Genomic DNA, 16,880 nt, shown 5'->3' with positions numbered 1-16,880 from the left:
AGGCCGCCGTGACTCAGGGGACTTCCGCCGCGCGTCGCTTGGCGACTGAAGATAAAAGGGGATGGCGGTAACTTGGAGAGCAGAGGAGACCGCAGAGAGAAGCAGCAGCAGCAGAAGAAGAGAAGGAGGAGAGAGTGAAACATTTCGAGAGGGTGAATATCGAGAGGTCGAGGAGAATCTCTGGGCGGTGTCGCTGGTTGAAGTCGGTGAGGCGGAGACGCGTCGCGTGCGCATGGAGACTCTAGTCATTCGGACTTTGCTGCTGCTGGCGGTGGCGCTGTCGCTGTTGCTGTCTGCACAAGCAGGTGAGGGTGTCCCCTTGCTCCAACCTTGACCGTCATCACCACCATCGTCATTGTGGTCATCATCATCGTGGTCATCATCACTGTAGTCATCATCACTGTAGTCATCGTGGTCATCGTCATCCTCATTGTCGTCGTGTCATCATCACCGTGGTCATCACCGTGGTCATCACCGTGGTCATCATCGTGGTCATTGTCATCGTGGTCATTGTCATCGTTGTCATCATCATCGCTGTCATCATCATCGTGGTCATCATCATCGTGGTCATCATCACTGTGGTCATCGTAGTCATTGTCATCGTGTCATCATCATCTTCATCATCATTGTCATCGTGTCACCATCACCGTGGTCATCATCATCGTGGTCATCGTGGTCATTATTCATCCTGTCACCATCATCGTTGTCATCGTGTCATCATCATCGTGTCATCATCATCGTTTCATCCCCATATTCAGCATTCGCAATTCTCGTCTGTTGAGGAAGTGTCGCGTCATGTGTTGCAAAAACTCCTCTGCCCACATTCGGGACCGCATCTTCCTGCAGCACCACACCACCATCACCACACCAAAATCATTCATGCACTCTTCACTCTTGCTGATGTGTTTACATTTCGCGCCGTGTTTATGCTTGTGTGTCCCTGTGTGTCCCTGTGTGTCCGTGTGTGTCCCTGTGTGTCCATGTGTGTCCATGTGTCCCTGTGTGTCCGTGTGTCCCTGTGTGTCCCTGTGTGTCCATGTGTCCCTGTGTGTCCGTGTGTGTCCCTGTGTGTCCATGTGTGTCCCTGTGTGTCCGTGTGTGTCCGTGTGTGTCCCTGTGTGTCCGTGTGTGTCCGTGTGTGTCCCTGTGTGTCCGTGTGTCCCTGTGTGTCCGTGTGTATCCCTGTGTGTCCGTGTGTGTCCGTGTGTGTCCCTGTGTGTCCGTGTGTGTCCGTGTGTGTCCCTGTGTGTCCGTGTGTCCCTGTGTGTCCGTGTGTATCCCTGTGTGTCCGTGTGTGTCCCTGTGTGTCCGTGTGTGTCCGTGTGTATCCCAGTCTGTCCGTGTGTCCCTGCGTGTCCGTGTGTATCCCTGTGTGTTCGTGTGTGTCCGTGTGTGTCCGTGTGTCCCTGTGTGTCCGTGTGTATCCCTGTGTGTCCGTGTGTGTCCGTGTGTGTCCCTGTGTGTCCCTGTGTGTCCGTGTGTATCCCTGTGTGTCCGTGTGTGTCCCTGTGTGTCCGTGTGTGTCCGTGTGTATCCCTGTGTGTCCGTGTGTGTCCCTGTGTGTCCGTGTGTATCCCTGTGTGTCCGTGTGTGTCCGTGTGTGTCCCTGTGTGTCCGTGTGTGTCCGTGTGTGTCCCTGTGTGTCCGTGTGTCCCTGTGTGTCCGTGTGTATCCCTGTGTGTCCGTGTGTGTCCCTGTGTGTCCGTGTGTGTCCGTGTGTGTCCCTGTGTGTCCGTGTGTCCGTGTGTGTCCCTGTGTGTCCCTGTGTGTCCGTGTGTGTCCGGGTGCTTTTTGTGTGGCTGCAGTTCGCGCGCGCACCAAGCAGCTAACTCTTGACAGCTGAATTCGATACCCAGCCAGAGCTCATATCAGTAGCGAGTGGCGTCAAAACTTGTGCGGTGCTACCCCTAGGTCGACTCAGCTTTAAATTATAACATATTGTGCTGTAAAAACGTCAGCTCTCGAGAGACGATACAAAGGCGGCCGGGCGTGGTCTTAACCGAACCCCCCCACCTCATCCCTCATAGGTGCGTCCTGCCGACCTTCAAATGTGCCCCAATAGTCTGATCACGCTATGCGGGGGATCTGTGTATGTATCTAGAGCGTGTGTGTGTGTTTGTGTGTCGACAGCGAACCTGTGCTGCGGGAACCCGTGCCAGAACCGGGGCGTGTGCTCCACGGTGGGGTTCGACCGCTACGAATGCGACTGCACCAGAACCGGCTTCTACGGGGACAATTGCACCACGCGTGAGTGCCTGCGAGTCTCACCGCCATCGCCGCCATCACCACCATCGCCACCATCACCGCCACCGCCACCACCACCATCGCTACCATCACCACCATCGGCACCACCACCACCATCGCCATCACCGCCACCATCGCCATCACCGCCACCATCACCATCACAGCCACCACCACCACCACAGCCACCACCACCATCGCCATCACCACCACCACCACCAAAGCCACCACCACCATCGCCACCACCTCCGTGTGTCGACTCCGCTAACCCTCACCGCCCCGTGCGCCCCCGTGCCCAGCCGAGCTGTGGACCGCGGTGAAGATGGCCCTGAAGCCGAGCCCGGAGTCCGTGCACCACCTCCTCACGCACTTCCCCGGCGCCTGGCGCCTCGTCAACAGCGTGCCCTTCCTGCGCGATGCCATCATGCGCTACGTGCTCATGTGTAAGTGACAACAAAATCAGCAGCAGTATGGACAGTCTCAGCAGCAGTACAACGATAAGCAACAGCATGATCAGTATTCTCATCATCAGCAGCAGCGTAATAAGCAGCAGCAGTATTCATCAGTCATCCACCGATACCACCACCACCACCACGATCGTCATCATCATCGTGAGCAGAAGTAGCAGTATCACGAGCAAGAGCAGAGGCAGCAAAGTTACCGTCAGCATCGTGAGAGCATTCCAAGTCTCCAGGAGGGGGGCGGGGGGGGATCTGTGTCTTACCGAGTGCGTGTCTGTGTGTGTGTCTGTGTCCTTGTCTTGTGTGTCCGCGTGTGCGCGTCCAGCTCGCTCCACGCTGGTGCCCAGCCCGCCCACGTACAACGCGCGCTACGGCTACAAGTCGTGGGAGTCGTACTCCAACGTGAGCTACTTCACGCGCGTGCTGCCGCCCGTGCCCGAGGACTGCCCCACGCCCATGGGGGTGGCCGGTAAGTGGGGACGTGGCCCAGCCGCGCTCGATCACGGCCACCGCTCATCAACTCTGAACCCGAAACATGCCCTTCGACCTCTCGACCCTGCTCACCTTAGTTTAGAACTAGAGAGCGCCTTAGCTCAAGGCGCTTTGCGGAGTTTAAAAGCGGTTACAAGAAAAAGAGCGATTTTCGATGACGGGGGCGTGCAAGGGCCGAGGGATGAGTGACTGTAACAGAGGGCACGTGAGGGTCACTGAAGGGCTATAGGGGAGGGACAGAACGGAGTGGAGGGGCGAGAGGAAGATAAACCCGTACACTGGTCCTAAACCCTTAACCCTAACCCCGGACTTATCCCCTAACTCTGAATTCCAGCGCTCATCCCAATCTTAGCGGTGTCATCGGGGGCTTCGTGTATCCCTGAGTATCTTCAGTTATCGCTGGTGGACGGGAATAGTTTGGCACATGATTCGTAGCCACAACCACAGTACGCGGCGGAGGTATACTGGATGTGGTGTGCAGTCTGCAGAAGTATTATCCACGCTACTAAAATGAAACAAATTAAACATTGTAGCGTTGGGTAAACTTACAACAATGTTGTTGTTCTACTTGAATTTGTAATCTCTCACTGTACAGTACACCAAATATCGCCTGTACAGCCGTTAACAGAATGTTAGGGCAAGTGTTGTCAGGGATAACCTTTTGAGGCCGGTACACCATATGGAGAGGTTGGGTGGCCAGCATACGCCCAGCCGCCTTTGTCTCCCCAGTGCGGATGTTTTGTACTCACTGCACCAGGTACTCATTTAACCGCTGCCCCCCCCCCCGCCCCAGGCAAGGCCCAGCTGCCTGACGCGCAGGAGTTGGCAGAGCGCTTCCTCAGGCGCCGCCGCTTCGTGCCGGACCCCCAGGGGACCAACCTCATGTTCGCCTTCTTCGCGCAGCACTTCACCCACCAGTTCTTCAAGACGGACTTCAAGAAGGGGCCCGAGTTCACCCGCGCGCTGGGACACGGGGTGCGTGGGGCCGCTCGCTGTCACTGACGTGCTCCGCACTCACGCACTCTCCGCACACTCCACACACTCCACACTCTCCGCACACTCCGCACTCACGCACACCACACACCACACTCTCCACACACACCACACACTCCACACACTCCGCACACTCCACACACTCCACACACTCCGCACACTCCGCACACCACACACTCCACACACTCCACACACTCCACACACTCCGCACACCACACACACCACACACTCCACACACTCCACACACTCCACACACTCCGCACACCACACACTCCACACACTCCGCACACTCCACACACTCCACACACTCCGCACACTCCGCACACCACACACTCCACACACTCCACACACTCCGCACACTCCGCACACTCCACACACTCCACACACTCCACACACTCCGCACACCACACACACCACACACTCCACACACTCCACACACTCCACACACTCCGAACACCACACACTCCACACACTCCACACACTCCGCACACCACACACACCACACACTCCACACACTCCGCACCCCACGCACCACACTCTCCGCACATCGCACACCACACACCACACACCACACACTCCGCACTCTCCGCACACCGCACACCACACACTCCACACACCACACTCTCCACACACTCCACACACTCTACACTCCGCACTCTCTCCGGGGGTTCACGCTGCCGCTTTGTCCGCCACACGACGAGCTCTCAGTGGCAGGGCGGGTGGGTAGGCACTGCACTCTGTTGTGCGTGGAACAGAGGTCGCTTAACGAAGAAGGGATCTCGGAGGTAGCTCTGTCATATCCACTTCCACGGGCCGTTCTCTAACGACACGGACGAGGTTGCGCTGCTCAGCGAGAGCTCCGAGTGGATTCCGCATCTCATGTGGGGGTCGGATTGATGGTGGGTGGTGATGGTGATGTGACAATGATGATGTTACAATGATGTGATGGTGATATACTAATGATGATGGTGTCTCCCACAGGTGGATCTGAGCCACGTGTACGGAGACTCGCTCGAGACCCAACACCAGCTGCGGCTCTTCAAGGGCGGGAATTTGAAGTTCCAGGTGAGAACTCATGTTGTCCACATACACACGTGTACATGCACATGCGTGTACACGTGTGCACATGTGCCCGTTGTACACGTGCAACAGTGTACATTAAACACAGCCCAATCCACTGCCGGATAAAGGCCTCCACACACCTTGTTGGTCACATCAGTTCTTTGGCCATACTTCACCACGCTGGTCAGTGCGGGTTTGGTAGGCACCCGCAGCCGGTTCACCTGTCGGTCGCCACCGACGTTGGCTGTGGCCGGAAATCAAACTCGGGCAGTGGGATTCATAGTGAGGCGCGCTAACCGCTGCGTCACCACCTTGCGTCACCACCCTGCGCCACCACTCTGCGCCACCACCCTGCGTCACCACCCTGCGTCACCACCCTGCGTCACCACCCTGCGTCACCACCCTGTGCCCGTGCGTCACGAATTAAAGGGCTACCGGGTGGCTGTGGAGGCCGTTGCTGATCACGTGGGAAGTCGCGACGGCAGCCAGGGGATCTTGGGGACTGGGGGGACGTTAAGTGAGCACACGGGGAGTAGAGGGAGAGTCGCGGTGTGATGACAACTGAGGCTCACCCCTTCCCTCTCCTCTCTCCCCCTCTCCTTCCTCCATCTCTCCCCATCCTCCCCTCCATCTCTCCCACCGCCGCCGCCACCCCGTTGCCCCGCAGGTGATCGACGGGCAGGTGTACCCGCCGAGCGTGGACGAGGCGCGGGTGGCCATGATGTACCCGGAGCACGTGCCGGCACGGGCGCGCTTCGCCGTGGGCCACGAGAGCTTCGGCCTCGTGCCGGGCCTCATGATGTTCTCCACGCTGTGGCTGCGCGAGCACAACCGCGTGTGCGCCATCCTGCGGGAGGACCACCCCGAGTGGGACGACGAACGCCTCTTCCAGACGGCCAGGCTCGTGCTCATCGGTGAGTGGGGAGGGGTGGGTCGGGGGAGACGGGGGGGGGGGAGGGGTGCCGCAGTGGCTGGGGCGCCGTACTTTGAACCCGGCGAGGTGAGTTTCGACTCCCGCTCACAACGCCGGTCCCGGGCTTCCCCTCGGTCGACGCAACCTTAAAAGAGAACATCAGCACCGGGTAGACCAAGGTGGCCGGGCGTGGTGCTGGCCAACCACCCCCTGGCATGTCGTTTCGGCCTTAATAGGTGCTCGCAAACAGAACTTGCCCCAACAGTCCGATTAAAGGCTCGACACATTTGAAAGGGCACCCCCAGCGGCAGCTGTCTCCGAATAACCTCCCCGCTCCTCCCGCGCAGGTCAGACCATTAAGATCGTGATTGAGGACTACGTGCAGCACCTGAGCGGCTACCACTTCCGGCTCAAGTTCGACCCCGAGCTCCTGTTCCGCGAGAACTTCCAGTACCGCAACCGCATCGCTGCCGAGTTCAACCACCTGTACCACTGGCACCCGCTGATGCCCGACGCGTTCGCCCTGCAGGGGCGCCTCGTGCGCTACCCCCAGTTCCTCTTCAACAACTCCGTGCTGCTGGAGCACGGAGTGGAGGGCCTCGTCGACTCGTTCGCTCGTCAGCAGGCCGGGCGGGTGAGTGCCACCCTGGGGCGGGGGGCTGGGGGGGGGTCTGGGTGGAGGAGGGGAGGGGGAGATGGACGTCACGACTCAATTGGTGGGGAGGTTCCGATCGCAGGCGCCACACTCGTGAAAGCCGCTGGAGCGATGATGGGAGAAGGTGGGGCGGGGAGGGAGTGGGGGTAGAGGGAGTGGGGGTAGAGGGAGTGGGGGGCTTCACTCAGCGGGGTGGGGGGGGCATTGATTGAGAGCTATCGGCCGGAGCCGCGTAGAGCGGGGATAGGCGTCGTCATCGGCCATGATCAATCCACTGCTAAACGGTCGAATTGTGAACCCCCTGGCACCAGTCCACGAGCTGATTTCATTGCTCCATCTCTGCAGTGGATGTAGTCTCTGGGATGCATTTCGGATGTCGTACACGTTGCGGTTTACGCCCCCCCCCTCAACACTTTCCATACTGACACTGACCTCTGCGCCCTCCCGTCCGTGTTTGTCTCCCTCAGATCGGAGGGGGTAAGAACATCCACAGCTCCGTGCTGCGAGTGGCCGTGGCTGGGATCAAGCACAGCCGTCAGATGCGCTTTCAGTCGTTCAACGCCTACCGCAGGAGATTCGGCCTCAAGTCCTACCGCTCCTTCGAGGATGTCACCGGTGCGTGCACGCGCACACACACACACACAGACACACACACACAGACACACAGACACACAGACAAACACACACAGACAAAGATCCCCCGTATAGCCTTAACAGACTGTAGGGGCAAGTGCTGTTAGCGAGCACCTATGAAGGCCGGAACGGTACACGAGGGGGTGGGTGGCCAGCACCACGCCCGACCGCCTTTGTCTCCCTAGTGGCAATGTTTACACACCGCACCAGGTACTTATTTGAGGCTGAGTCGACCTAGGGGAGGCCCGGGACCGGTTCAGATAATCGTCACTGGTGTTGGCCGTGAGCGGGAATCGAACCCGGGTTGCCGGATTCATAGTGCAGCGCGCTAACCGCTACACTATCGCTCCCCACCACACACACAGACACACACACAGACACACATGCACGCACACAGACACACACATGAACGCACACACACACAGACAAAGGTCCCCCATATAGCAAGCAGTACCTGTGAAGGCCGCTATAGCGCACGAGTGGGCGGTGCGGCCAGCACCATGCCCCGACCGCCTTTGTCTCCTCAGTGCCAATGTTTAACGCACTGAAGCAAGTGAATAATTCAAGGCTGAGTCGACCTCGGGGAGGTCCTGGACATTTCACCCCAGCATCTCTTTTCCCAAGCTCTTATGATTATAATAATAGCAACGATAAGCTCACTCAATTCCAGCAACGAGTTCCACTCTCATCTGTTACTACTTTTGTACCAGTGCTGTTTGTTGCTGGCCGCTTGACGTTGTGGCCTCTGGGCCCCTGTGCTCGGCGATCGTCTTAAATACCAAAACGCATTTCCTCATCGCATGCTGGTCTCACTGCATTGCGCACTTTCAGATGCGCTTCTGCAACCGTCTGGAACGCTGTTCTTGCCGAAATTAGGAAGCCACTGGAGCTATGCACTTTTAAATCGTCTAGCTAATAAACTAATTTCTGAAGAACTGCTTTTTGTGTTTAGTTTGTTGTCCCCGCACCTTCGATTAGCACGGATGGCTATGTATGGTGCAGAAGAAATTCTACATACACACACACACGAGCCTCATCCTCCTCCTCCCCGCACCACAGGCGAGACGGAGATGGCCGCGGAGCTGCGCGAGATGTACGGAGACGTGGAGGCCCTGGAGCTCTACCCGGGGCTCATCCTGGAACGGCCGCGGCCCGGCGCTATCTTCGGCGAGACGATGGTGGAGATGGGCGCCCCCTTCTCTCTCAAGGGCCTCATGGGGAACCCCATCTGCTCGCCCGAGTACTGGAAGCCCAGCACATTCGGGGGCGCCAGGGCCTTCGAGTTGGTGAACACGGCGTCGCTGCGTGGCCTCGTGTGCCGCAATATCCCGGGGCCCTGCCCCGAGCACGTGTCCTTCCGCGTGCCCGGAGAACTGGGGCCCGACGGGCAATGGCAGCTCGGGGAGGCGCAGCAGTTCCAAGAGGAAGAGAACGAAGATGCGTCGAGCGGGCACGCGCACGGACACGCGCACGGACACGCGCACGGACACGCGCACGGACACGCGCATGGACACGGATACGAGCACGGACACGAACACTCGAAGCAGAATAAGACCCGTGGGCGGCCTACCCCTTCCCCTGCGACCCCTGACCCCGAACCACGTGGAGACGCGGCTGCCCTCGCCGATGGGAAGGGGCGCTCGGATCTATAAAGGGGATTGGGGGGGGGGGGAGAATGTATGTATTGAATGTGTGTTAAACTTATTTCGCGCCGTACGTAACCAATCGTGCCCATGGGAGGTGCGGGAGAAGGAAAAATATTAAGGCGTGAGAAGTTGTTCTGTATTTATTTGCTCAGCGTTGTTGTTGATGATATTTATATTTTCTATGGATTATATAGACGATGTTTGTTATTCAATATGTGTGGAGTGAAGCGATGCTGGATAGAGTGTGGGGTGTGCAGTGTGTCTTTGTTGTGTATCTATGCGCGGGCGTGTGCGTGTATTATGTGTGTGTCAAAGTACACCTAGCCTGGCACAAGGGCCGTGGTGACGTCACCGCCACTTCGTGGAGAATGACGATGGATTCTTGAATTGGACCTGAAATGAGCAAATGGTGCGTTTTGTAAACCACATCCGCATTGGGGAGAAAAAGGCGGGCGGGTGTGGTGCTGGCCACCTGCGCCGGTCTAACAGCACTTGCCTTGACTGCGTGTCTTTGTCGATAAGTGTTATTTCACTCAGACTGGAGCTATTAAATCGTATTGTATTTATACTGCATTTGACATACAGAGTATTTTTGTAAACATTGTTTTATATCCGTCTATGAGATGTTCCACGTTGTCAAACGATGAATAAATATTGCCTGTAAATACATCTCTCGATGTGTGCAATCGACAGCGCCGTGGTGAGCAGGAGGTGATGGTGGTGATCATGTTCACGATGATGATGGTCTTGATGATGTTGGTGACATGATGTTGATAATGATGGTTACGAATGTGGCAATGGTGATGATTATGGTGATGATGGTGGCGATGATGGTGTCTACAAACTGAGTTGTGGTTGCGGCAGCAGTTTCAGTTTTATTTATTTGGTATAGCCCTGTGAGCCATTCAGCTCTTGAATCGGGTGCAACCGCAACAAACAAAAAACAAAAACATGAACAAGAAAACATCTTAAAGTGACTGTGACTGTGCAAACAGAAAATCCAGGAAAAAAAACACCAAAATATTCCTGAAAAAGCACCATACACCAACGCTGTGTGCAAAAATTTCAGTGAGATGCAAGTCAAACAACAACAACCACAAGACAACTTAGATTAAGGCCATCAGTCTAACTCCGTACTACAACAAACAAACATGGCCAAACCAAAAAACGTTTTCGACATCCCCAAAATAAAGCCATTAAAGCAATGTAACAGTGATCATAGGAACTGTGACCGAATTTCCACAATAAACCACATAAACAACATGTAACACCAAACCCTAGAGCCATACCTGGCTGCATGAGTCACTCCAAAACAACAGGAGCATCAGTCGGAGTATCAATTTTTTTCAATGCACCTTTAAGATCAGCACACTAAATCAAAATACAGATAATATTTTGCAGCGGTCATCAGGAGCGAAACATTTTATTTTAGGCCACTGAATAGCAGTGGCAGCTAGGGGTATACAACTCCTCGAGCAGTTTTGAGTGAAGATCTCATAGGTAGTGATTCAAGTTGCAGTTTATTGGCAATAGCATTCCAGACTCTGGGGGCATCAATAGTAAAGGCCCTTCCTCCAGTTTTTGTACGGCAATAGGGAATGTGAAGCTGGTAAATGAGCGAAGACCTGAGGTCAAATTTGTTCTTTGAAACAGAGAGGAGATCCAGCAGGTAGTCTGCGGATTTTTTTGTAAGTACATCGTGAATAAATGAGATCTGGTGCACAAGCCGTCGAACATTAAGAGATTTTAAGTTTGACCCAATGTAGAGATCACAGTGGTGAGTCCTATATGGGCAGTTCAATGCAAATCTTAAGGCCGAGTGATAGATGGAATCAAGCTTCTTCAGTACAGTACTTGGGGCTGATTTATAAGCAGTTACATTGGGGAAACGAAACGACATGTCTCGGACCGTGTTGGTGAACACAAGGCAGATCTGAAACACGATCATTGTTATAACGCTGTGGGCTCACACGAAATAGATTTTTCCAAGATGGAGGTACTCTGCAAACCTAACGGCTACCTTCAGAGATTTGTTCATGAAGCCATCCAGATATATAAACACAGACACAACTTCAACCGAGAAGATGGGTACAAACTGAGCAATCATTGGAAGGACGTTATTAACCAGGTAAAGTCTTAACTGACTGTGATGTTTCCATCCTACCTGCCTATGTCAGCTGTTATTTCCGACTCTCTGTGTCTCTCTCTATGCATCTCTCTTAGATCTCTCATGCTCACATGTCCTTTGGATTGCACCACTCTTCGATTTCACATTAACATCATGCTAATCTCTCACATTACCATAGCCACTTCTGTGTCCTCGTCCAGGAGGCCACTCTCCTAGCTTACAGTTACATGCTAATTTATCACATTAACTTCACTAGCCCCGGCCACTTCTTTATGACCCTTAGGCTACACCCATTTCAAACCTTTTAAAAGTCTGCCTCAGCAGCAGACCATCGCTTTCCCACCTGATGACGGACGCTTGTGTTGCGCCCGTCGTGATTTATTCTATACCTACGTGACTTTACCGAAAGAACCAAAGAGTATGATGGTGGTGATGATGATGCTCAGACAATCGACTGCTCTCCGCGACCGTGATGCCTCACTTCGTGCCAGAGCGATGAATGTCGCTCAGAGTCACTTTCTGTGGCGCTAGGAAATGATCAACGGTATCCCTGGAGACCCACACGGAACGAGCAGCACCGTGTGGAGAGTCGCAGCGGTAGCGGAGTGACGAGCGTAGGGGAGGGGGCTCCTTCCCCCCTCCCCCTTCCCCCCTCCCCCTTCCCCCTTGGTGGCCAAAGCTACGAGCTGGAGGCCCCTTGACCACCACCATACGACGGCATTTTGATTCTACAGCGTTAAATGTTCAAAACCGTGAGCGTCACAATGCGATCATTGCAAGAGGCACCACGATACTCAGTGCAGCCGAGAGGTGCGACCGTATTGGGGCCCCACCTGGAGTTTATTGTTAAAAGTTCGGTCACAGTCCCTATGATCACTGTTGTTACATTGCTTTTATGGATCTATTTTGGTGATTTCGAAAACGTTTTTTGGTTTGGCCATGTTTGTTTGTTGTAGTACAGAGTTAGACTGATGGCCTTAATCTAAGTTTCCTTGTGGTTGTTGTTGTTGTTTGACTTGCATCCCACTGGGATTTTTGCACACAGCGTTGGTGTACGGTGCTTTTTCACATTACCATTCCTTATAGGGGAAACACATACTAATTAACGGATTACTAACATAGCATACCATATAATCACTAACACACACTACAACTAATTACTAATCTACAACTCATTACTAATCATAACTAATCGATTATATAATTACAATACCCCCCCTCCGCCTCTAATCACTGCACCTGATATGAGTTAAATGATGACGTCACCCTGCTGCTCTATATAAAACAGGGAGCAAGCGAGGGCTTTAGCATTCTGGCGAATTGCTTGATGATGATGGATGTATTTACCAGCGAAACGTCGTACTCAAACTGTAAATGTTGTGGATTCACTCTTCAACACACCGATGGGCTAAAGTAGTGAATTACTTGTCTTTTGTCAACGTGACACTTTTTTTGCTGATTGGCCGTGTCGGGTGGTGGAGGGTTACGACACATTTATAAATAATGCGATCTAACCCAAAAACCTTTATTATGAATAATATTGGTCGCGAAAGCCTACGTGTTAAACTGACTAACCTCTATGTGGAGGATACTTTTCTTAAAACCAGAAAATTGGAAAAGCTCCGCATTAAGCGGATGAAATTGATATCTTCACTGGCGTTCCTCAAAAGGTGCAGAGATTCAAAGGTAATACCAAACGCAGTTAAAATAACACATCACATAAAGTCTTCTAAAGCTAACCAAATACTACACAAAGCTCGCGAATTATTATTAATAGAGAGAATACAGCACAATAGGAGTGAATTATCTTACATTTCGGAATCGCTAAAGCAGTTACACTTAGATATAAGCAATAGTGTATCTATGCATTATTGGACTATAATCGATACCATAACACAACAATCGGCTGATAATGTGTTTAAACTAACAAAAACTAACCAAATTAATACATTTTCTAGACTACATAATAAACAAATCCCTAGTAAAAACCAAAAATTTAAAAAATAAAACCGTACTGAACTTGACTAACACTGTATTAACTGGTGACATGGTCTCTGTCCTTTCTAAAGGCCTTAACTTTGCCGTTACTCCACGCACAATTCCAGTGGATGAGATAATTGCTGAGGTAGAATCAGCAGTTAGATTCCTTCCACATAATGAGGCAGAGATGACTAGACATGAGGTTGCCAAAATAGTTGAGAATAGCAAAGCTCCAAAAGTAAATATTAGTTCTAACGAGGCAAAAGCCTTAAGAGAGCTGCGTGTAAATAAGGATATCCAAATCCTAGCAGTTGATAAAGGCCGCACTACTGTAGTGATGTCACGAGCCGATTATGATAATAAAATTAGAAATTTACTAGAGGAAAGTACCTACATTAAAATTAAACGAGATCCAACTAATACTTTAGAACGTAAGACCACTGCAATAATTGCAAATTCATTAATCCCTAAAAATGAGCAATACCAAATTAAGCCAAGGGCCTCAAAACCACCTAGACTCTATGGGCTACCAAAGATTCATAAAATCGGCATCCCATTACGACCCATAGTCAGTACAATTGGCTCTGCTACATATCAATTGGCAAAATATATAACCAAACAAATACAGCCCTACATCGGTAGGACATCTTCATTCATAAAAAAAATTCAGAACATCTTGTGAATGTGATTAAAGATATTAAACTTACTCCTGATGATATTCTGGTAAGTTTTGATGTGATTTCTCTATTCACTAAGGTTCCAGTGGACGAATCGCTTAAATTACTTGATACACTAGTAAAGAATGCCGGTTTACCAAAAGATATTCCGAAACTTGCTGGCCATTGTTTAAATAACACTTACTTCTTATGGAGAGGGGATTTATTTAAACAAAAGGAAGGAGCAGCAATGGGCTCTCCTTTATCCCCTGCTATAGCAAATTTGTACATGGGAAAACTTTGAAATAGGAGCACTTGCCTCGAGCACATTAAAACCATCCTTTTGGTTTAGATATGTGGATGACACTTTGGTTGTCTGGCCACATGGTAAAGATACACTTAATGATTTTCTAAATCATCTCAATGCACAAAACCCGGCCATCCAGTTCACCATGGAAATTGAGGTGAATAACACACTCCCATTCCTAGATATTTTGCTTGGACATGGCCTAAACGGTAAAATAACACACAGCGTTTACATGCATATCTGAATGCAGAGAATCACATCATCATCCAGCTCAGAAATCCTCCCTTATCAAGACGCTCATACATCGGGCTAAAACAGTGTCATATGGTGAGAGTCTAGTGAGAGAGATTAAACACATTAAAGACGCACTATGACAGAATGGCTACAACAATGCTCAAATTAACAGAGCACTGAATGCCAAATCACGATCGCAAAGCAATACTGCTGAAAGCGACCAGATTGTTAAAACAATGAAAATTCCATATATCTCAGGAGTAACCAACAAATTAGCCCGTGTTTTGCAAAAGCAAAACATTACAGTAAGATTTGGTACAGTACACAAAATTCAAAAACTAGTATCTTGCACTAAAGACGCATTACCTAAATTATCAACAGAAGGTGTATATCGGATTAATTGTATATGTGGCAGCTGCTATATTGGACAGACGGGACGTAACATCAGCGTAAGACTAAAAGAACATCAGAGAAATATTAAATTATCTCAAACACAACTGTCGGCAGTAGCAGAACATGCTTGTCAACAAGGACACTCAATTGATTTTGATAATGTTGCAGTGTTGTGTAAAACTAATTATTACTGGCAAAGACTAGTTAGAGAATCCATTGAAATTGAGAGGAATAAAAATAACTTTAATCGCTGTGACAGCTACAGGCTTAGTACGGCCTGGAAGCGTATTATTAAATAATACACAATACATTTTGATTTAAAGCTTTCGTGACTGCAGTGATTCATGTTCTTGGCTCTTTCGATGGAGTCGTGTTGGGGGGAAGCAATAAAATAATAGAATATATGTTTGTTGTTTCCCTTCGGCGTGGCTTTGCCGAGGGAGCTAAGAATATGAATGCACATTACAATTCCTTATAGGGGAAACACATACTAATTAACGGATTACTAACATAATATAATCACTAACACACATTACAACTAATTACTAATCTACAACTCATTACTAATCATAACCATTGACTGATTACTAATCGATTATACAATTACAATACCCCCCCTCCGCCTCTAATCACTGCACCTGATATGAGTTAAATGATGACGTCACCCTGCTGCTCTATATAAAACCAGGAGCAAGCGAGGGCTTTACCATTCTGGCGAATTGCTTGATGATGCTGGATGTATTTACCAGCGAAACGTCGTACTCAAACTGTAAATGTTGTGAAAACACTCTTCAACACACCGGTGGGCTAAAGTAGTGAATTACTTGTCTTTTGTCAACGTGACACTTTTTTTTGCTGATTGGCCGTGTCGGGTGGTGGAGGGTTACGACACATTTATAAATAACGCGATCGAACCCAAAAACCTTTATGAATATTTAGCTGTTTTTCCTGGATTTTCTGTTTGCACATAGTCACTTTAAGATGTTTTCTTCTTCATGTTTTTGTTTTTTGTTTGTTGCGGTTGCACTCGATTCAAGAGCCGAATGGCTCACAGGGCTCTACCAAATAAATGCAAACTGAAAACTGATCGGCTGCCGGATCCCCTGAGCTGATGATGTATCAGCACAACGTCGCTGAGTTGCTGCTGCTCAGACGAGCACAACGGCATTGGTGCTCATTCCCTGTTCACAGCCCTGCACAACCGGTGGTGGAAATGTGACATTCCGATGGCAGGGGCATTTGCCAAATCAATCAGTAACTCACTCACCGACTCATTCACTTGGCAAGTAACTCACCCATCGACTCACTGACTTACCCACTTATTCATTTACTTGGCAAGTAACTCACTCCCTCATCCACACATTAACCCCATCGCCCATTCACTCGCTCCCCCACCCATCCACTCGGCTTCCCACCTGCTCAAGGTTTGCGACTGTATTCGCGCTGCACCTCGCGTGCCCTGGCCGCCGCAATAGGCGCCCGTCAACTCAGGCCCGCAGGCCCCGTCACGACGTTCACACGCCGGCAGGCGCGGCACAGAGGACAGGCAGGGGGCTTGTGACTCGGGGTTCGAGCCAACACGGACCGTGGGAAAGGGAGCGTGGAGCCGCGAAGATGTCACCCCCCCCCCGTCCAGATTCTTGGCGAGTCTAGGGGGGGGGGGGCGGCGAAAAAAGCCAGTAGCGTCACGTGGTTGACATCGTGTGAGTCTATGGATCTATGTGTGAGTCTATGGATCTATGTGTGAGTCAATGGGTATCTGTGTGAGTCTGGGTATCTGTGTGAGTCCATGAGCCTGTGTGAGTCTATGGATATCTGTGTGAGTCTATGGATCTATGTGTGAGTCTATGGATCTATGTGTGAGTCTATGGATCTATGTGTGAGTCTATGGATCTATGTGTGAGTCTATGGATCTATGTGTGAGTCAATGGGTATCTGTGTGAGTCTGGGTATCTGTGTGAGTCCATGAGTCTGTGTGAGTCTATGGATATCTGTGTGAGTCTATGGATATCTGTGTGAGTCTATGGATATCTGTGTGAGTCTATGGATATCTGTGTGAGTCTATGGATCTATGTGTGAGTCTATG

At 51.1% G+C, this 16,880-nt stretch overlaps 1 protein-coding gene across 1 annotated transcript; it reads left to right on the top strand.

Annotated features, from left to right (window-relative positions):
• Positions 1–9,763, top strand: LOC116944816 (prostaglandin G/H synthase 2-like). The gene is made up of 10 exons (XM_032958569.2): positions 1–305; positions 2,131–2,247; positions 2,541–2,684; positions 3,028–3,171; positions 3,988–4,169; positions 5,169–5,252; positions 5,917–6,163; positions 6,510–6,796; positions 7,285–7,432; positions 8,510–9,763. The coding sequence occupies exons 1-10, from the start codon at positions 62–64 to the stop codon at positions 9,100–9,102; spliced, it is 2,190 nt and encodes a 729-aa protein (XP_032814460.2). The 5' UTR covers positions 1–61; the 3' UTR covers positions 9,103–9,763.
• The last annotated feature ends 7,117 nt before the right edge of the window (positions 9,764–16,880 follow it).

This window comes from Petromyzon marinus, chromosome 22, assembly GCF_048934315.1.
Source record: "Petromyzon marinus isolate PM22_M1 ecotype Great Lakes invasive population chromosome 22, UKy_Petmar_22M1.pri1.0, whole genome shotgun sequence".
NCBI classification, from domain to species: domain Eukaryota; kingdom Metazoa; phylum Chordata; class Hyperoartia; order Petromyzontiformes; family Petromyzontidae; genus Petromyzon; species Petromyzon marinus.
Note: the sequence above shows the minus strand (reverse complement) of the source record. Positions and strands in the feature narration are given on the sequence as shown.